The sequence below is a fragment of the Grus americana genome, chromosome 2 (genome assembly GCF_028858705.1).
Source record: "Grus americana isolate bGruAme1 chromosome 2, bGruAme1.mat, whole genome shotgun sequence".
Classification (NCBI taxonomy): Eukaryota; Metazoa; Chordata; class Aves; order Gruiformes; family Gruidae; genus Grus; species Grus americana.
The window spans coordinates 157,163,232-157,186,283 of NC_072853.1; the positions used below are offsets into that span (position 1 = coordinate 157,163,232).

Sequence of the window (23,052 nt, forward strand, 5' to 3'; positions counted from 1 at the left end):
ATAATAGTACACATATAGATGCCTACTGAAATCCCCATTTCAACTGCAGTACTCAAATCTTTATTCAGAAATTCACTATCTATTAAGTTCTCCATTTCCCTCAGTTCTCTTTACAAGAGTATCCCACATACATGTGAGCACACACACTCCCTCCTCTCCAACATTTATTCTTTTAAAAATATGAGCAATTATTGTCAAAAAGTAATACAGTGTGGTTTAATGGGTAATTGATGAATCCAAGGTAAAGATACTGTTCCTCATGAGGCAGGTTTACTCAAAGAGCAGCACTGCTCAGCTTAAAGAAACCACAATTTGCAACTTAAAGACAGTCATGTTAGTACACATTGATGAGTAGAGATTTAATTTGTCTCATACCTTGCTAGTAGATGCCTTGTAAGTTGTCTTTAATTTCTGAGAAAGCTGACTGGTACTATGACTGGCTGTTGAGACAAATTTAAAGGAAGATATTTCAAATACAGCATTAGCTTACACAAATAAGTAACTGGCATCAATTCCCTTCAATAAGAGTCTAAGTTTTGGCCAGCAAAGTACACAAAAAGTAAATTCAAAAATACTAGTTTAGGATTCTTTGTGGTTCTCTTACCTTTTGTTTTCAGTTGTCCTTTGCTCAGTTCAGCTCCATCAATTGTCTGTCCTTCAGCTGCTAAACGCTCGTTCAGTGTATCAATCTCTCTACGTACTAACAATAACAAAAATTCACATTAATACAAAAAATTGGGTATCATTGATAAGATTGTTAACATACTATTTAAGAATTGTTATGGTTAGTAAGTAATCTATTTTATGCTAAGGACAGGAAAAGAGATCAACTGTGATTTTTATAAAAGCAGGTCTCACCAAGACATAAACCAAGATTCATGCTGAATTTTCCAGAGATCAACCTTGACCCAGATTCCAAGGAAAGTCTAAGTGGCTTCTAATTACTGTTACTTTTACTAATAAATGTGGCTAAGGATTAACAAAACAGCTTCTGTGAAATACATGGCACACCTGTATTGAATTAAATCCAACAGAAGACAGAAAACTTGCAACATCGTAAAATTTTCAGACACCAAATTAGTATGCCATTTCTTGGCAAACATTTTATTAATCATGACATAGTATTTTACCCTGAATGCATGTCTACTGTTAGAGTTTCAGTAAGAAAGGTGGTGCAGCAAATGTACATTTTTGTATTTTGAAATACATTAAAAACGTAGAATGACATACATTTTCCAATCAAGTGTTTTAGAAACACTAAATACGATCAAAATAAATCATGTATTTGTAACAAGAGTATGCTTTTCTGTCAATTATTTATAATTCTCACCAGTGCCATTTCAAGACAAGACATAGTGATGGCATAGCTAAAACAAATCAGGCACTCATAAATTACTTCCACCAGCTGGGCTGGTTTAAAGTTGCTCAACTTCATTTTATAAAGAACATTTTCAGTGGCTTATAGTTTTTATACTCTCTAAGCGTTCTCCTCAGGTGAATCTTATTGAGAGGCTTTAACCAAGCAGTTTTTCACTGTTGTTGAGAATAAGTCTAGGTCCGTCTTTCCATAAATTCTTAGAATTTCTTTAAAAAAAGTCATTCACTCACAGGTTTTGAAATGTGGGAAAACATGACCCATCAGGAGTATGATTCTTGCCATTTCTGAGAAATTCACTGAAATCTCAGTTCTAAGCACTGGAAAAGTCAGTATACACTTCTATACCACATCCAAGTGCTTGAAAGAGCAAAGTCAGATTCTCTTTCCTGTGTTCCCAGTCACATAAACTTTTATAAAACACAGACAATATGAAAGAGAAGTAAACAAAGAGACAGGCTTGTACTAACAGATGACTAAAACAAACAGCTAGGCAGATCCAAGAATTGCCCAAGAGGATTACGACTGAAGCCTGGAAGGGATAAGGGAAGAAACTAGAAATAAGTTGTAACAAGGGAAAGAGAGTGTATGAAAAGCCAGGGAGGAAAAATCTGAGATTCTCTATGTACACTTAATGCAGGAATTGGACCAAGAACAAAAATAACAGACTGGGCATCAGAAGAGAAAAATTTAGAAACTGTCAGGGAGGTGGAAAGAGATCACAAAGGCCAGGAGTGACCTAGAACTGTGAGGTGAAGCAAGAAGATGCAGAATAAACAGAAATGGAATGGAAGGAAAGTAATCATACTCTGGAGGGTACAAATTCACCACTTGTTTTCTGACAAACATTTCTGAAGTTGGGGCAGGTGGGGAGAATCCCCACTTTCCTTGCTACCAGCCAACTTCTCAGCAGGAGGCTGAGAACTCAACTGTGCAAATTGTCACTAAAAAAAATGTGTAGTGTTGATGATAGCCTTTAACCAACACAATCTCAGGTTTTAAGAGAATACAAAGCCAGCACATTTTCAAAAAGAACGCAAGAATGTTGGGTTTTGCTGGTTTGGGGGGGGTGGGGGTGGGGGTTGGTGGGTTTGCGGGGGGGGGGGGGGGGGGTTGTTGTGCTGGTTTTTTTGTTTTTTAATATGAGTGTTTGGTTTAACTGTGGGAACAGATTAGGTGTGGGGAAAAAAATTTTACTTGGAGCCAAATCAGACAGATTCCACAATTCGGAAGCCAAGCCATGCAACACAGCTTGCAAAATCCAGCAAGGAAAATTGAACTGAGGCTTTACTGACTGCCTGAATTACTTTTGATCCTCTTACATCACCTTGGATCACTTGGACTACATTACCATACAACTGCACTGTCATTAAACAGGTAACATTTTTTGCAGATACGTCTGGAGTTTTTATCCGAGCACTCAACTTCAAAATTCATGAACAGTTGCAGGTGCTGGTTATGCAATGTACTAAGTAGTATGATCAAAACCACCACATTTTACACTTTTTCAAGACACTTTTCCAATTTTTACTAATATTACGTCACTAAAATTAAGCCTGTAAATATACAACAAATCTACAACCGTCAATGGCTGAAGGGAGTTACTGCCAGATTAACATGTTTTATACCAGAGCCTACAGTGACAAGGAGACAGTCACTTCACTCACTTTGCCAGAGAGTCAAAGAGGATGATACACATCAGTTCTTACTACCTGTGTCAAAGAGCTAAGAAAGTGATTTTTCTGAAAAGGTATAAACCCCATCTTTGGCTACAACTTCAAAACAATTCTTAAACTCCTCACAGAAAAGCTATGGTAATTACACTACAGTATCCAAGGTAAGTGTCTCAATCAGTGCTACTATATCCTAAATCCAAACAATTCATAAGTTGCTGGGAAGAAAATACTCACATTCCAAATTTTCAATATACAGGTTTTCAAACTCCCGTTCTATTTGTCCAAAAAGTTCAAGGAGTGTATTCCGGACAGAAGATGGTAGTTTAGAATCCTAGAAGGCAAAATATTAGGGTTTATAATTTTCTTTATATATGTTTTATGTAGTTACCCTTCAATCTTAAACTGATTTTAACAGTTCTGTATCTCCCACCAAGGAGGGAAATTAAAACTACTACTAGTGTAGAACACAAAACAAAACCCCCTGTGCATCATGAAATTATTCATTTTCATATGCTTTCTCTTTCAAGGGACAGAATTCAAATCACCTGTGGGGTTTCTTTTTTTGTTTGTTTTTACTAGAGATAAATTATAAAACTAAGATAAATGTACAACTCATTAAAGAAAAAAGGTGGATAAAAATATAATATAATGTCAAGGTGCTTCCAGTTCAAGAAGAACGAATACCTTTGGTTGACAAAGTAATTCAGAAGTTGACTATGCATTAGATTAGGAAGTTGTCATCACAAAGCATCTTATTACCAAAGCTTGAGACAAACTAACTTTCTAAACATATTTTTAACACCTACCTACATTTGTCACTAACCACAACTAAGTCTGAAGGAAATTGCAATTTCTAATCCTTCCCTCCCCAGATACTATTCAAGCATCTCCTCTTCACAGAAAGTATTTTGAACCAAATTCACAGAGGAGGGCTGATCTTTTTCTTCAGCATAATCAACATACCAATTCCGAGGCACAAAACCAAGTATGTAATAAAACTACTAACCCAGAATCAGTATGAGCTCAATACACAACTTGATCACAAGTTTCTGTTGGCAAGTTATTTAAATTTTATTAATCTGCCTATAAAACAGAGATCAGCACCATATTTTCCCTGAACAAATGCATAGCATATTGAAGACAAGTTAGTAGTGATTTCTGCTGGGAGTCAAGGTTCTCAGTATATCAATGATTCTGTTATCAAACACTGTTGAGCAGACAGCAAGTAAAGCAGAAGACAACTGACTGCAGTACATTGAGAACCTAGCACGAACAAACATCTTAAAATTTAAAGCACAGCATGCTACTAAAAAATGGCACATTATAAAGGAGAAAATACAGTCATTAGTCTAATAACTATAATCACTTAATCCACTATAAGTACAGATGAAATGATGAACTATCCTTGCTCACTACGTAAATAAATTCTACTAAACCTATTCTATTCTTCAGTTGCGGGTGGACCACATTATGTACGTTGGCTTACTACACTTATTATTTATCTAGGTAGCCAGGTATAAACTTTTTATAAAAGAAGTTTCCACTTAACTAAGCCTTACCTAACAAGGAAAAAGCTCAACTACTCCTTTGTAGCATATCTAACTGGTCATCTCAGAATTCAGTAAGACATCTTATTACTGGATAAACCTGTAAATAACGCAGCTTTATTCAAAAACTGAGAAATATCTCTGCAAGGAAACAAGTTACTGAATTTCAAAGTGAAATAAATATGGTATCATGTATACCATATCATAAACATATCAATGTTTGTCCATCAAATATACAGGGAACGTGCCTATCGGCACCATCTACTTTTTTTAAACAAAGCAAAAGTATGTAATTTCAAAATCTTGAAATCATCAACTATGAGCAAAAAAAGAAAACTGAGTCAGCTTCTGCCACAGGACAAACTGCTATTTCAGGTCCAGAAGTACAGAAGAAGCATTACTAGAATAGGACTACAAATGTTAGTACAGGACACCACTCAAAATCAAGTGAGCTCCATTGTTCAATGCAAGTTTAAAGATGACTGTAACCTGTTTTGTTCTTAAGTGTTCCAGCAACCCAAACCAAAAGAAATTGTTCCATTCCTATAAACTGCCTGAACTAGGAAGCAGCATGTGCATACCAGCCATCAGAGGGCAGCATGCGCCTTCCACCAAGTCAGCACCTAAACAGCCAGAATTTTCTCTCACTCACATTTTGGTTCATACAATCAAGATGATTGTCTGCAGAAACAATTAGAAAAGCCTATCATGATCCCGATTTTATAACTTATTTCTGAACATCAATTTTAAAGAGAAGAGCAAGAGAAACCACTAATAGCCATGACACAGAACACATCTGCTTTGTGCATAATTCAGTTTTACACCAGTTTCACAGCTACTTTAAGCTGTGGCAGTGTGCTGAAACAGGCGCTGTGCTGAAAGAAGTGGTACTATGCTCCTTATGCGCCCCCCGGATATTTCTTCCTGCATCTTAATCTGCCTCTCCCTTGACACAGTTTATTTTTCATGCATTCGTAGTCAACCAGAATGTGAAACAGATACCCATTAAAACCAACCTGAAACTAAATTAATTAAACAAGAATACTATACAAATGAAACACTATTAAGAAAAACACTGAAATTAGAAGAATTATTTCCAGTTCAATTACCCAATAACTCCACACAGCAAGGTTATGAAAGAAACTAAGTTATCCTACAACTTTCAAAATAGAAAAGGAGATGTAGGAAAGGTTTTCAATCCACTTCTCAGAGGCTGAATGCATAAGCAAATCTAAACCTGCCCTAAAGTAACCAGCATAGTAAAATGCATCCACTTCCTTTACTCTCTTTAAAGTTGACGTTATTTAAATTAGCTTATTAAAATACCATGTCATAATGTTATCTGTTTACCTGCAAAAGTACTTATCTAGATCTCATGTGGTTTGCAACCTCACTGTGAAGAGGCATTAGCACTCTCTACTCGTTAGAATCTGCCACTGGCTGTTCAAGGTTAAAGGTCAACAAAATTACATAAGATGGTACAAAAACCATTTAAAATGTTTACATATTACAGCATAATACACTTAAAGGGTTTGATAAATACTAAAACAGCTTAAAATTTTGGTTTACTACACAGAAGTGCAGCATGCCTTGACCTCTCAGCTGCCCTTCCCTCCTCTCCTGAAGTAAGGCTGTAATAGCCCTAAATGCATGAACAGTTTTCTATCCAAGTACTTACATTCTCCAACTTCTAGATGACTAGAAGCAACCACCTGGGCTCTGTTAGTTCCTAGAAAACTAATGCTGTAATTTACTGAGTAACAGACTCAATTTAAAAAAAAACACTGAGAAAACACAAGGTTTTCCCTTCAGAGTATCTGCAGGGTCCAGAAAGTGAGGTTTCTGGTAGCCAGAGTGAGTATTTCAAACCACCTCTCTGATAAAAATCAAGTTTTCCATCATCTTTGCCAAGCTTGCGTTAACATTGCACAGTCAGTTTGACAATAAATAGTTTTCAAACAGATATCTACTTATCTTTGGCAGTGCTATTTTGAACACTCCCTACACAAGCCTTACGTACAGTTAACCTCAATATTGCTAGATGAAACGCTCCAAGTGGCTCCAGATTGTGTCCACTACACAGACTGAAATGATTAAGAAAATTATAGAAGTTTGTGGTGGTTGTTCTTTCCCTTAAGTTTACGGAAGATGACACCTTCATTTGAGCCAAATTAAAAAAAAATAAACAAAACAAAAAAAGTAAGTTAGCTCATGCCTCTGTCAAGTGGACGATATTTTTTTTACTTTATGGAAAGTAACATCGTTCCCAGTAGTACCTTCCCTATCAGAGTCCTAACAACAAATATTTCGGTTTATTCATATTCCTGGGTTTCTACTATTCCAAATTCAAACCTGTGAAATCAAGAATCAATCTTCAACTTGAAGAGGTGCAGCAAAATAAATAGGCTGTTTCTTTGTACTTCATGGTTTTATCATTCATGTAAGAATACACAAAAGCCGATAAAAAGCTCCACAGGTCTGATTACATACACCCTGAAATGCTGTCACCACTCACATCAATAGTCTCCAAAGACAATCAGTACTTACAAGCAAGTCTGCTGTTCCTGCAGCTTTACTGAACGTATTACTTAAGTTTATTTAATTTCTTCACATAGAAAACACTCCTCATAATCAAGTTATGGATATTACCCAAGCATCAGTGTATTATCTTACCTGCCCTTCCAACATGTCTCTCTGCAGTCCTGCCCGATCTTGCTCAGAACTGTTGGTTCTTCGGATTGAAAGACTGTGCGATTTACGTTTCTGCTTTGCTTGGCGAGCAGATGCACAACTTCCACTTTCTATTGGCATTACTTCAAAAAAACAGCTTCACAGAGGCTCCTATGATAAACTAAGGACAAGCATCACACATTAAAAATTGCTCTGCCAAACTAACTAGAGCTTAAAATTTTTATCTCCAAATAGAAATATTTAGTTCTACTAAATTTCGGAGTTGTTTGGGGTTTCATTGAAAAGACAGGATCCCTATTACTTGCAGCTATTCTTCAAACAACATTAAGTTCAAAAACACATATGCATATATGTGAATAAAGTGGAATCACTTTTGCATTACTTATTCATTAGCTAACAAACCTCCACAAAAGGAAAATAAATTCCACTACCTTGCTCATTTTGGAGAACACTAGCAGAGACAGCCCCAAAATGCTTCCAGGAAAAAACTATTATGCATACTATATTTCACTGAAATGCATGCAAAATTAAAACCCAGCTGGAAAATGAAAGCAAACAGACATGATAATTTAGGGACACTGTCAGGTTAATAACATATTATGCAATGTTAAGTGTTAGCATACAAAATTTAAGATGCACTTGTTTACACATAAGCAGAAATTAATTTTAATGACAGAAAACTGCTTTCCACCATTTTTGACAGCTCATGGTTTCACTTTCTTGAATAGTAAAAGTGCCCATGAACTTATGAGAAGAGTGAAAGTGCACCTGATTTACCAGGTTGTTGTTAATTTTTGTCAGCTTGTTGAAGTCAAAAATATGCATTTTAATATCCTTAAAAACACCTGACAGTATCACCAATTAATATTACCATGCATGATCTACTGCTTTCGCCTGTTTAAGAAAAATCAAATTATGTTTGATTTCTTGCATAAACATGGAGAATATATTCTTTACTGTCAAAATCTTATTTTTTACCAACATTACTGGATTTTTTTAATTAAACCTGATATTCAACAGAAATTATTTTTTGTTTCATGGAGTACCAGTTGTTAAACATTTCAAATGTTTTAAGATTGATTACTCAAAATTTTTCAATCGTGAACATTGAGAACAAACTAAAAATTCATTCTCCAGCATAAATGATTTCTGAAAGAACAATTACAACTTAAATAGCTGCAATAGCCTGCAGAGAAATAGGAGAGCAGAGTTGGCAAAGCTAACAAGGCAACTGAGCTTCCTTTTAAATAAGTTGATCAGAAAAAATTTAAACCAAACCCAGGGCCACTTCCAATTTAAGATCCGCCAACACACTAGATCTCAAGCTAGGAATGAGCACCATCGCTATCAACAAGACTAGGCATTAAACAGTTCAGTGTTTCTGACATGGTATTTTCAGCTTTTTAACATATCATAAAGCCAAGGAAAAGCATAGCTTACTAAAACCACTGTGTGCACCATTAATAAAAACAGCTTTAAATTTGCTTTGGTTTTTATATCATAAAATGAAAATGTATAAAGATATTCAAATTTATATAAAAATGAGACTAGATTTAGTTAAGGTTTTGATGCCCATCCATCCTCAAATTTTCGCATTAAAAAACTTGGTATTTTAATTAGCTTTTGGAACACCTGAGTTCCAGTAACCTGACACCAATTCCGTAGTGAATCTAAAATAAAATTCAGGTTGCATCACTATCTTATACTGCACTGACATTATTTTATTCATTTCCTCTGGACTCTGCACAGTCCTCCCCTGCACCTAATCCCATCAGAGCTTTTTATGTGTGATTAATCAGTAGTAACTAATTAGCTATGTTCACAAATTAAAGGAAAAAGAAGAGAAAGATCTACCATTGGGTAGCTTCTTATTTGATTAGATTTATTTTTTTCACTGGCTAGATCCCTCTGCCATAGAAAGACAGGACTGAAATTTAAAAAAGCCCATCCCATAAACAAGTTATTGCCAATTTTCTGGGCTTCACTGAGTATCTTCCTGTTCCTGGACATATGGTCAACAATTAGGAACAGGTTTTCAGTGCTCATCACATTTCTGTTTCTTTTCAAAATACGATCAGATCCCAAACACATGTATATTCTCCTCTATTCCACCCTCCTTCCTATCTCCCTTGGGAACCACTTTTTCAATGGCTTTCAGTTTACTGGTTTTTGCAGTGTTCGGACTACTTTTTAAGGCCCAAAGCACCAAATTCCATATGCACATGCACAGATGTGTTAAACAGTTTTATATCTATACATACACATAGTTACATATAATCACATAAATCAGTTAACACTGTTTCACTTAATATCTGTGGAGAAAAAAAAAACCTTTCCAATTCCTGCCAGATATAGCTCCTGAGCTGTAGTTCTACACAGAGATGTTAATATGGTTTATGCCTTACCAAGCATTGTTTTCTCTATGTTAAATCTTGTTTGCCCTCTGCTGCCAGCTACTTCATTTTAGAGAACTTTACCAAGAAAAATACTTTCTGGATTGCTTCATAGAATGGTTTGGGTTGGAATGGACCTTTAAAGGTCATCTACTCCAAGCCCCCTGCAATAAACAGGGACATCTTTAACTAGATAAGGTTGCTCAGAGCCCCATCCAACCTGACCTTGAATGTTTCCAGGGATGGGGCATCTACCACCTGTCTGGGCAATCTGTTTCACCACCATTACCGTAAAAGAATTCTTCCTTATATCTAATCTAAATCTACCCTCTTTCAGTTTAAAACCATTACCATTTGTTCTTCATTACAGGCCCTGGTAGAAAGTCTCTCTCCATCTTTCTTATAAACCCCCTTTAAGTACTGAAAGGCCACAATAAGGTCTCTCCTCTTTTCCAGGCTAAACAATCCCAACTGTCTCAGTCTTTCTTCATAGGAAAGGTGTTCGAGCCCTCTGATCATTTTCATGGTCCTCCTCTGGAACCACTCTAAGAGGTCCATGTCTGTCTTGTACAATCGGCTATGACTGGATACGATTGGCTTTCTGGGCTGCAAGTGCACATTGCTAGCGCCTCGTGTCCGATTTTTCATCCCCCAATATCCCCCAAGTCCTTCTCTGCAGGGCCGCTCTTAATCCATTCATCTTCCAGTCTGTACTGATACTGGGGGTTGCCCCAACCAGAGGTGCAGGACCTTGCACTTGGCCTTGTTGAACTTCATGAGGTTCGCATGGGCCCACTCCTCAAGCCTGTCAAGGTCCCTCTGGATGGCGTCCCTTCCCTCAAGCAAATCCACTGCACCACTCAGTATCCGTACGTACAGATTGGGCAGCTATACATTCTAGCATGTAGAATTTAAAGGGACACAGTCAAATGCATGAGATTACATTTTTACATAGTGAAATTCTCACATTAACTACACAAAAGTTTCCACTTTCGCAGCTCATAAACGAACAAAAGATTAGGTAAGAAACACCTCCATTATTGTATCTATTTGGTAGCAGCACTTCACCTGCAGCCAGTGTCACTGCCAGTAACTGCACTCTCCTCATGCACCAGCATGACCACATCACTCATGCACTGTTCTGGAGAGAGCAAGCATGCACGCTCTTCCCCAGGCTCTGCAAGAGGGTGCACACAGCCATAGCAACGCTGCAACCAAAGAGGCAACAAGCAGGTATGTGCATACAGAGGATAGGAAGAAGCAGCCAAAGGGGACTAGCTTCATTCACTGCCTTTAACATTATTCTGAATTCCACCAAATAGCCTTATAAACTTTCAGTAAGGGAACAATAAAAGAGTTTTTAGAACCAGGATGTAAATTCAGTTTAAAAAAGTGACAGTGTCCCTTTAAATAGTAACTTCACTTCCAACAATTTCAGAACTATTTTGATGCTAATTGCAACAGTAAGAAGCTATAGGTTTTTCAAGAGTAGATTTCACAGAACAGATCCTTGGCAATATGATGCTAAAAAAATAAATAAGGTGCTCATTTCTAGCAGTTACCTGATTCCCCTTATTATGTAAGGTTTTCAAACAATGAAAATTACCTGTCCAGAATATCAGTGTCATGTTACATATCCTATGAAAACCATATTAAATATTGATTAGTGAAACAGTCAGTAGTATACAAACCAGTTAAAGTCTTTCACATTTTTGAAACTTTTGTAGTTAGAACACACCACACAACAGGAAAGCGGGGGGTGGAACATCAACACAAGCCAAGGCTAAGCCCAAATCCCAATCAAAATAAATAAGAAAAGTCTTCAAAACAACTCATAATATATTGTTAGTCAAATGTAATTAATGTAATTAATCATAACTTTTGAGTGTTACAAATGGGTTCTGAAAAGATAAACTCACTTTCCTTCCACTTAGTAATTCTACAAGTAGGATGAAAAAATCACCAAGAACTATGGGACTTTTGTTTCCTGAACCAAATGAAGCTGAATTCACAAAGCTAAAAATTAGTAATCAAGAGTAAAAAAAGCTAACCAGAAGTACTTTCCAAGAAAAAAAAGAGGAAAAAGAAAAAAATAGCAACACAAACAGAAAAGGGGGAAGACTGTTGTATTAGTAAACTATATTCACTTAGGGTGGCAGTTCACAAGTACTGTATTATTAAAAAGTGAGCTTATGAGACATACTGAGCTTTCTGCTGAGTCGTTTTGGAAAGTGCTACATTTGCACAGTGTTCTTCACACAATGATCTGTCAAAGCCTCAAGAGAACAGTACAAAATGAATTTCTGACAAAGTCAATCCACAGAAGTAGGGGACAAAAATGTGTCCTAGAAAACATCTAGCCCATAGGTGATTACTACTTTCTGAATGCAAAGATACTTTGGTATTTCAGTCATGTTAATTAAACTCATGGCATATTTTACAGTATGTTAAATTAAAGTTCTGACACCTACCTTTCTGTAACAGATGTTACCATGTATTCAGTCACAGGAAATATTTCATCAGCGTAACAGTAAAGAGCAGATGTGCAAGCAATTACTGTTTTATTCAGCTACAATAGAGAAATGGCACCAAAAGTGCACACACTGGTCTTACTAGACTTAAAAATTCACTGGAGCAATCAACTAATTCTACTTGCCTACTTCTTCTACTCTTGAATACAGAACAAGTAGACTGCTGAAAGGAAAGAATTCCTGGGGTATGCATGCTGCAGAAGGCAGGGAGATCTGTTTCAAGAAGTGTCAGAGCACAGACAGAATGGCTACAGTATTGCATTTCCTTTTTTGTTCATTCAAGACAACACACAAGTCTGGAAAGGGAAAGCATCAGGAAGTTTCAGCAACATCTCTTACCCAAGACCTCCCTGCTCCACTTCGTTTAGAATTTAGCAATAGTAATACTTACTATTTAAAGGATTTAAAAAAAAAAATACTGCATTTGTGTGTGCTTTCAAATATCTCCATCTCAGGTGTCTCATTTTCAAACATGATTTAGAACAACATTTCAGTGTATACTACATAAGAAACAAAGGCTTTTTACAGTAGTAATTATTGTCCTGTGAAACATTAAAACCTTAAGATACAAAGATGCCAATTAACATGGTTTTTTTTCCCCACAAAGCGGGAAGGGAAAGGGGAAAGAGAGGAAAATCATTACAGTTATTAAGTTCTTAATTACATGTAACTCAGTTTGACAGTATTACTCATGAGTTAAAGGATACTTAAGTATCAAAGTACGCCACTCCATTCTTTATTAATATGCAAAGAAATTTAAAGGAGTAAAACTTCCATTTTGAGGTCTTCAGTGAACAATTTGTTTCAAGGATGCTGGACATTCAAGTGCTATTAATTCAATGCAAGTCCCAAGAATACAGCACACCTGAGAAAGATCAAGCTAAACAGACTTCTTTGTAAGACTAGTTGTTTTTCTAAAGATAAATATTTAGGAAACAAAACCATGCCAGATCATCACAGATGATGCTAGATAAGTGTGCTCAAACCTTATGAAATCCACTCCAGCATTACAACATTAATTATTTTATTTTTTTTCTAAATTTAGTGCAGCATACTTTCAAACAAAACTGGATGTTCCTCGAAATGTAAAAGGGGAAAGCATCCACCACTGAAAAGGTGACAACCTCCCTATGACAGAAAGCATAGTAAAGCAGCTGCACCAATGAATTTTAATATGTTATACAGCTGGAAATCAACGATAAAAGCTTTAACACATCAGTAAGTATCTATTCTGAGCAAGCTTCTAACACCATTGAAGCATAAGCCAGCCCAGGTTTGCTGCTAGCAAGCTTTGATCTTGCTAATTCAACTATGTCAGCAAATGCTGCAATCACACCAAAATGCAGTGCAGACCTAGCCTGCCAAAGTCTACAAAAGCAAGAAATTATACTCTCAACCATACAGACCTATTTTAACTAATATTAAACAACAATCATTATCAAATTTGGATGACTTTTTTAATTTAGAATATAGAAGGAATATGCCTGGGTCCACTAACAATCATCAGACCAAGACCTGTTAAGTGAAATTGCTGATGCCCTGAAAGCATACAACTTTCCTTTGTGATCTGTGCCATCTATGCTGAGGGTGCTCACTGTTTCAACTAGTCTAAATGGCACAAGGTACAGCATAATCTTACATTTAACACTAATTAGTTACCTATGAGTAAATATTGTACCTTGTTTCATTAACAGGTATTGATTAGCTGACTTTTCTATTGAAGAGTTCAACAAACAGCATCAGGTACTGCTAAATTACTTACTGCTGCTTAAATCCTAAAATATGTTTGAAGGCTACCCTATTTACTTAGCTGTTTCACAGATATTTTAGCTCCCGTTCTTGTATTAGCAAATCCCTAATAGCCTAGAATTAGTCTACATGCATGCACAGGTATGCAAATACAAGACCTGAGGGTGAGGAATCCTAAGGAAGTTCAAGAGCAAAGGCAGTTTAACCAGGTATTTGTTTAAGGAAGCACTGCACCGCATTCAGAGGCCAGAATCCTACTGTGCTAGTCTCTAAACAAACAATATTTAGGTACTTATTACCAATGCACTAGATGAATTGCTATTATGCTTTTATGCAGGCAGAGTGACCTCTAATGTCATTGCTCTTCATTTGGGAATATAGTACTTGCTAATAAATTAGAATCTTTTACTGCTTAAGACATCAACAAAAGCAAGTAACTTTGACACTAACTATAATACATTTAGCAAGCTTTTCGGAAGCACCAATAAATATCCTTCAAACAGCACACTCTTGAAGCATTTCCTCATATGGCCTACCACAGAGAACTACCAAACCTTCCAACAGTACATGTAACAGCACTGCAAGTACCCAGTCCTTCCATCTTGAAACACTATGACATTCTCAAAGTAGTCAGTGGGTATTACTCAAGGATGAGAAAATAACAAATCACTCTGGTTTGTAAGGAGACCATCCCGATTCCTGTCCATTCCTCAGCAGTCGCACATACAGTACTAACAAACTCTCCTCGCAGAGGTTTGAAGCAGTGGCCACCAGAATAAGCCCCTCATCCTGGCCTTCACCTCACAAGACAAGCTACTAGTCTTAGATCTGAGACTTAAAAATGCCATGACATAAAACAATCCCAATCTCGCCTCAAATGTATAAAATGCAATACCACTTAACTTTTACCTGACACATACTAGTTCTGGCTTGCAATTTCTCGATTTTGTAGAAGTAAGCTCTTCTTTTAAGACACTATCACCACACTCACAATATTTCTCCTGTGACTGTACCAACACTCTCAAGCATTTCAGTCCACACAAGAGACTGCATCCTTTAAACAAGTCCTAAATTAAGAAGAAAAACAGTGGAAGGGCATGTCCACACTAGAGACACAATGTCATCTTAGAAAGTTACCTTTAGATTTAACATGATAAACGTAGTTTAGGGACAAATGTACACATAAACAACTGGCATTAAAAAACAAAACAAAACACACATTGCAGCAGCTTCTGCCTTAAATTCTAATGTTTGGTGCAGGCATCTTTTCTTAAAATAATTGCCCGAGTCCACAACACACAAAGCTACATTTAAAGTTATTACAACAAGACAAGTTAGGGCTGACACACACACACACACACAAGATCTTATCTAATGTAAACTACTCATTGGAAAACATACTTGAGGATTCTTGAGGTTACCGACTCACTTTCAAAAATATCACATAAGAAACACCAACAGCAGGCTTCCTTGGAAAACAGTTTCAGAAATTTGCTTAAGGAGAAAGATACTGCTGTGATGTTGCAAAATGGGTCCCCGAACAATAGACGTTTGTATAATTTCAAGGTGTACTCAATGACACTGAATCATTTCAAAGAAGCTGTTCCACCAGTTCTTTACATAAATCTTCCATGAATTACTGTTATAGAAAGTATACCTTAAAAGGCTATAACGAAAGCAACTTTGAAAAGGTGGAAGATGAAACAAGAGGGATAAAAACACGCATAGAAGTTTCTCTTTTCTCGCAAACGCCAAGATGTCCTTGAACAACGGTTCAAGGCTTAACTTGAGGAAAACTTTCTCATCTTTGCATAAGCACAATCTTTTTATTTAATTTCCTTCTACAACTGGAACCTAATATCTACTCAACCTCTGAATACATTAAGCATATTAATTCTTCCTCAATTTAGTTTTGACTGTTTTTAGCTCAGGAAAAAGAGAGAAATACTGTAAATCGGTCTTTACAGACATAACTTTTACCCATCTTGGATGGTTCCAAGTCATCCTCCCGCTGCCGAAGGCTAGATCTATCCCATCCCACCACAAACAGCACTTCCCTTCCTCATGCAGTTGTGCCCCACTTCAGGGAATTTGGGCGTTTCATTTTTGCTCCATTTGTACATGTGTCAGAGGATCTAAACTCAATCTGTAAAGTAATGAGGTACTAGATTGGGCTTGTCCTTAGGATATGCAATAGCATATAAACAAAGTTAGCGAGCAGAGTCTCCTCAGCAGGAACCCTCGGTTTCACTGTCTGCAGACCTGGAACCATCCCTACAGCCTCGGGCTGGAAGCGTTAAAAAAAAAAAAATCTTTAAAATAAACCCAACACATAGGAGAAAAAGTACTTATTTTCGGTTATTTCGGTTTTTAAGAACGAATGTGCAAGTCATTTCACGCAGAAATAAACCGGAATAGGACAGGCTGGGAGGGAGTGCCGAGGCAGGAGCCCCGCTTTACGCCACGGGCCTGGCGAGGCGGCGGCACCGCGCAGGTAGCGCCCGCTGCCCGCGCCGCCCCGCTTCTCCCGAGACCCCTGCCCCGGCCCTCCCACCCCGCGCCCCAGCCCTTCCCTTCCCCCGCGGCTCCCCCCGCACCGCGCCGGGCCAGGCCGGGCCGGGCCGCGTCCGCAGCCCTTCGGGGGAGCCGCTACTGCCGCGGGCGGGGGGGGTCTCGCCAGGCGGGAAGATGGCGGAGGGTCTGCGCCCCGCTGAGGGGAGAGGGGGCACCGCGGCCCCCCGCACTCACCTGTCAGCCACAGCCGGGGCGGCGGGCGGGAAGGGGCAGGGCCGCAGACGGCGGGGGGGAAAAAGAAGGAGGAGGAGGAAGAGGAGGAGAAGGGCGGGAGGGGCAACGGCAGCAGCGACGAGCCCGGCGCCGCGCTCTGGCAGCGACGCGCCTCTCTGCTGAGGATCCCTCGCGGCGACATCCGGCGGCGGGCGGAAGCAGTGCGCGGCCCCCACTCGCCGCCATGGCGACGGGCCGAGCTCAGGGTGGTCGCTCCTCACCGCCAGCCGAGCCTCCCGCCCGGTGACCGTAGCCTCGGGCGGCTTCTGCCCGGAGGCTCGGAAATGCCGCCGGAACAGGGCGGGAGCCGCCATCGGACACCGTAAGCGCTGGCGGATCGGGCCTGAGCTTACCGGTCTATGCCGACAGCCTAGGCGGTGCCACGTTTGACCTGAGGTGCGGTAACGAACCCACCACGTAAAAAAAAAGTCACCGGTATGGCAGCTGGCCCCGTCAGACTGCGCAGAATGAGGGCAGATGGCAGCACTACCTCGGCCCCAGGCCTCCATGGTTAGCTTTCAACCCTGCAGCTCCTAGGTGGTAATTTAATGCTGGTATTTAAAAAGCTGAGCTGTGTTTCATTCTAACTGTGGCCCGAGTGGACTGACAAGGGAGATGAAACTTCCCTGAAACACCATTGGAATTCCTTATTTTTTAATACAGAGTGGCTGGGAAATACCGAATCTGGATTTTTTTCTACTGCATCTGCAGATGATATGGCAGAAACAGTGAATCAAAGCTAACCACTACATTCTGCAAGTAGGCTGTTCACTTTGAAGCTTACAACACATAATTGAAATGTGATTAATTCCTTTGCTGATTAACGCTTAGAAGAAACCTTCACCTAAAATTCTTATTAATTGTAGCAGATTGTGAAAGTCAAAAGAGGCCTTTGCTTAATTATTTTCTCTCTTCCTGCAGATTATCTAGCTGCCTCAGAAGAGGTTCTGTGAAAAGGCCAGAAGAATATGTGCCTCAGAGTGAGGGCTGAAAATACTGCATTTTCTTTTCATGTGCTTCCCAGCTACAAGAATGCCTGCTGTTCTCTTTCATCTTTTTCCTTTCAGCCTCCTTCTGTGCAGTAATGTCTTAATTGCAACTGCATTAACACAGTCAAAAATAGTGTTTTACCTATTTATTAGCATCTTTTTCATCACTGGAGGTCATTCTACAAGATAACTAACAAAACTGGTTGAGAACTTCCCCTAATTTTAGCCTATTCCCTTCTTCAAAGCCACAAAGACAAAGAAAGGGAGCAAAATGAATAGCTAAATGGCTTTAAGGACAGGAAAAGCAAGGAGACAGAACATGCAAAAGAAGATGGACAAGAGGTAGAACAGAGTTGCCTGCGAGGATGCCTGAACACAACCTGACTAAATGCCACGGTTTGATACTTTGAATTCCCTTTATAGTTGGTGCAGCTGCAGTTATCTCGGCCATCTTAGCCAAGTCACAACTCCAGTCCTCAGCTATTCAGTTCCTAACTCAACGTTTGTTTAAGCCTCATGATTCCCACCAAAATTACTTCATCCTAATATAATTCTACTGTACCATAACAGTTTTAGCTATAAGTATGAAAGAAAAAAATGTCCAGCAAGAGTACAAGGATCCACATTTGAGATTTCCCTGGGAAAACACTTGGCAATTTTCTTACTCTCTGGAGCAGCTCACTCTCTAGCAGCAGGGGGCAATACAGAGATGACCATTTTTTTCCTGAAGAAGAAATGCAAAATACTGCAATAAGGAAAGATCGGGGCTTAAACAACTTTGCTATGGGGTGACTCTGATCTGAAAATTAACAGGCCTTGTATGGATGCAGTTGCTTTTCCATGAGAAAAGAACAGCAAGTGGCCTGTTGTCACTCTAGCCCCGTTACTGGTTTGGTCTTGTCATGGCACTACAAGAGCGGCAGGCACTGTGTAATGTATAGGAACGAGTACAGAACAAAAGACTGCACCTGCTTTTCACAAACTACTTGTTTTAAAATGAGACATATAGATAGCAGGAGCCTAAGGAAATGGGGCAGTACTAGATAGCATCACAGCTAAGAAGCTGTTTTAATAAGCATTATAGTAAAGAGAGTGGCAGAAGTTAGGTTGTCCTGGACATCACCTTCCAGACCTACTCCTGTGCCTGTGGCTGGACTTGAGAAGATGAGATACAAGGTTTAAGAAACCAGCAACAGAACAGACTGATAGTTGAATCTCTCAAATCAAGATTTTCCAAACCTGTAAACGTAGCAGGAAAAGGCAGAGGCTCCTGTCCAGAGCTCAAACCAAAAGAAAGAAAAAAGAAAAACAGATCTAGAGGAGAAAAGCACACAAAGGTTATTTCTTCCTTCACATAGGAAGCCTCCTAATGACTCCTTCCTAAAAGAGTGGTTTCCTATAACATTAATCATCACCTTATGCTGTACAAAAACATTTGGAAGCCATCCATCATAGCACTCTTTCTGTCATGCCTGAGATAGCAAAACTAAATGCAAATAAAACATCCTACTTATATATTTAGCATACATGTATTACATTTTTACTACAAAGCCATCTGTCTTCTCTGAAGCGAGCTGAAGCCAACCCACTTTCCTGAAATAGGCCTTTTAAGAAAGACGGTTGAAGAGAACAACAGCACATTAGTTGGGACTGGGAGGTATTTACCTCCCAATTCAGATAAAACCCAGGCTGTTATTTGCACATAAGTGCATCACTTAGGCAAATGTTTTTTGAAGAGCTATGACTCCAGGGCAGGAGCAGACTTCCAAGAAGGACTCTTCAGGGAGACCAGGAACAAGGATAGCTCTATAGTGAGAAGCATGAGCTGGAGGTCTTAAACATTAGAACAAGTAAACAGGAAGCTTAAAAAGAGGCAAGTTGGATGTGAAGGATGGGGAAGAAACATCATTTTCCTTGGCAAAGCTGAAAACTGAGGAGAGGCTCATGTCAAGAGCATTCCAGGCTGTGGTCAAATCCCAGGTTTGTTCAGCGTTTACTTCATCCTGTGGTTTACCGTCTCCTTGTTTAACTTGCTGGAGAATTAAGGTATTTTCCTCCAGTTCAGTGGGGGTTGCATTTCACTTTACCTTAGTAGATAGCAATATTCTGTCAGTGATTTGCAGCTGGTTGGATTTGCACATGAAATTGATACCTGTGAATATTGAAATATTAAGATCAATTCAAGCAATTAGAGCCATTGCTCAATAGATGTAACCAAACAAAAGGGAAACCATTGTAACTTAGAAAATAATTAGTTGTAAGATAAGAAGCTCTGGAACAATCTCATTTTAAACAGCTCGGCCTTGGAAGAACAGATGTGCAAAGATAAGAAAGTTACAAGGTGATCACAAAACCAGCCTTGAGGGATAAGGTATAGGTGATACCAGGACTGAGTCTGAAGACCCCTGACGACCACCCGGAGGTGCCAACAAACATGCGCGAAAGACATTAGCATATGCTAACGAGTTCCCGGAAAATCCATGAATGTGATAAGCACTACTCGGAAATATACTGAATATGTATATTAACATAGTATAAATACTTGCTAGTTTTGTCTTTTGGGTGTGCACATTAGGTGGAGTTATCCCCCGTGCACCCAGCGCTGCAATAAAGAATGCCTGCTTTCTAAAACTTCAAAATAAGTCTTAGAGAGTGAATTATTTTGCCGCTTTCCAGTAACAAAATGAGAGACTTCCCAGTGGTGACAAGAAACTGCTTTTCCCTTGTTTAGTAGAGGGTTTGGAAACAGTCAGCAGACTTCAAGAGATGCATAAATTAAATCAAGTCTCAAAGGAATCTATATGTCACTTCAGACATGCTTTTGTTTACACAGGATGGAGTAAAAGTTCTGAGGTTTCAATGAAATGCATACTGTTACAAAAAATTAGGATATTTCATTTACAACACAAATAGCTGGTTTGAATGTACAGTGCAAGTCTGGAGGGGAGCGAGAAGAAAGATATATAGGTGACATAAAACACCTGATACTCAAAGTGTCTTTGGTTAAAGGCTTGGGGCCTCTCTCCCTTGTCTGTTTTGTGAGAAGGGTTTATTTTGGTGCTCTCATCCTTTTTCGCTGCCTTTTAACCTCATTATCCACCAGGACTTGTCAGACATGGTGCTCACAAACAGCACTCCAGGTGAAGTGCTTTGTTTGTCTGCCCAAGACAGGAACTGTAGTTGTTTCTGACAGTCAGGTTCTAAAGTGCCTGTATAGAAGTTCTCAATAGTTATTACTAGGAACAAAAAAAATCTCTTTTCTTTTCCCCATAATCTATAGGGACACTCTTCTTGTTTCCCTCCACTGTGTAGCCTAAAGGTCACTGTGTACATCTGCTCCTTGGTGTATGTCATATGCCAGCTGTGCCCCATGTACAGACCCTATCTCTGGGTTTTAGGGTACAAGTTTCTATTCCAACAGAGCTTTACTCTCAGGAGGGTTGGTTATTAACTCTGTTGTCTTCACACGTGATGCTGGTTTGCATATCCATCTCAGCAGTTTGAGTATTTTTCATAGATTTGTGTAGCTTGTATTTGGTTACATTAGAATGATAGAAGAAAAATTTGATGGGATTATTTTCATTTGGCTCAATGGAACTAGCAAGTGATCGATATGGTGAAGGATGTTCTCAGTACTTCTACAAAGCTCAATCTCCAGTTACTGTGTTTTCATACTAAACAGTGACTCAGGATAAAAAGTAATCTTTGTACATTTTAGTCCTGAGAGTGCATTATTATTAATGTTCTTGTGTTAATATTACACTTGTAATTATTAATACAAAATTAATATTAATGTTCTTGTGTTTTCCATAAAGGGATCTGCAGCAGCTGGCACTTTTTTTTTTTTTACTTTTGATGCTCTCTGCTGGTTTCAAGTGGCTTCTGCTCAAACCACCTCCTGCCCTTACTCTCCCTTCATCAAGCTCTGCGCAGGGGAACCCCTGTGAGATACCTCTCTTGTAAGATATTAACTGTCAGTTTGAACATTTTGTTCTGCTAATGATCTCTCTCACTGAAAGGCCATCTGTCCTGTTCACAGGAAAAATCAAAATGAAGCAGACTGAAATGCTAGAACACAAGCTGAGAGGCAAGCAGAAAGAGTGATGCCTCCAAGAAATGTAATTTTTAGGCCTTTTATGGAATCTAGCCATAAATCCAAATCTGTGGACAGGTGATAAACCAGCAAAAGACGACTTGTTCAGAAGGTACTCAACTATGTTGGTGTGAAGCTTCTACAGAGGCTGGTATTGAAGTTCCTCTGCCTTTACACTGGGTGTGCATGTCTAGAACTACCCTATATGAGCAGTTCATCTTGCCTGTGCTCAATTCCTACCCAGAAACTAGGTGTTTCTGTCCCTTAAGAACTTAATGAGTTCGGCATCGACTAACACTTAACTGTCTTCTACAAACTGTAGCTGTCAGCAAAGAAGGGGAGACAACTGGCCAGTGTTCCCCACCTCTGGGAGCGCCACAGGCCACGATCTGTATGGCACACACTTAACCTCTAATTCAAGGGATGCCACTATGGAGCAAAGAAAAACGTCCAAGATTAAACGTGCTACAGAGGCTGCCAAAGAGGCCTGCAACTCCGCAGTCTCCTCGTTATGGCATCTACCTGGAACAATGCTCCCAGAACTGATCAGAAAGTCAGTCCTGGAACTGTTGCCACAGACGCTGGCACATTTGTAGGAGATGGCACTCGCGTGTGGTTCTTTGGTTTTCACGGATGGGTGAAAAGACAAGAAGCAGCAGTTAGTTTTAGAAACACCCAAACCTCCAGGTTACTAACAGGAAGGTGCCTTTCATCTTTGCAAATCACAGCAACAGTATGTCGCAAGGCAGTTTGTTCCCCAGATGAAGGCCTGGGGGCCGCACCCCTGCGGTGCCCTGCCTGGCGTGCAGCGCACCGATCATCGCCCGGCCTCGCCCCAGCCTGGCGGGCCTGCCTCGGCGCGGGTTCCGCCGTGCGGCTGCGTGCCCCGGCACGTCCCCGCAACCAACGGTCCTTGGTGGCGCCTCAGCGGCGGCTGGCAACGAACGACGTCCCGGAACCGCGCCGCTCTATCGGAGCTCGGCTCGGGAGGGAGCGGGAGCCCACTCCTCTGCGGCCGGCTGTCGCCTACCTCTAAGCATAACGCCCACCCGCGCGGAGGTAACACCACCGCAGCCTTGCCGGAAAGGGCTGCGCCCCCCGGGGCGGGGCCGCGGCCGGACCCCGCTTCCCCGTTCCCATTGGTTAGCTCGCCGTTACCCCCTCTCCGCATTGCTCAATGCCTCCCCATCGCTGTGTTGCGGTTGGCTGTGCCCGACGCTT

The 23,052-nt window shown here is 39.8% G+C and overlaps 1 protein-coding gene across 4 annotated transcripts in view; it reads right to left on the bottom strand.

Annotated features, from left to right (window-relative positions):
- WDR37 (WD repeat domain 37) overlaps window positions 1–22,924 on the bottom strand; it is a 55,658-nt gene extending 32,734 nt beyond the window's left edge. Inside the window, exons 1-6 of one of the 4 annotated variants that reach the window (XM_054815507.1) lie at window positions 16,711–16,876; window positions 11,289–11,320; window positions 7,272–7,449; window positions 3,286–3,382; window positions 605–700; window positions 376–440 (exon numbers count right to left, since the gene is read on the bottom strand). In XM_054815507.1, the coding sequence (XP_054671482.1) occupies window positions 376–440; window positions 605–700; window positions 3,286–3,382; window positions 7,272–7,409 (396 nt within the window). In that variant the 5' untranslated portion in view covers window positions 7,410–7,449; window positions 11,289–11,320; window positions 16,711–16,876. Of the gene's footprint in view, window positions 1–375; window positions 441–604; window positions 701–3,285; window positions 3,383–7,271; window positions 7,450–11,288; window positions 11,321–16,710; window positions 16,877–22,861 lie in introns of those variants that run through there. The other 3 variants (XM_054815510.1, XM_054815509.1, XM_054815508.1) reach the window with 3 other exon arrangements.
- Window positions 22,925–23,052: the final 128 nt, after the last annotated feature.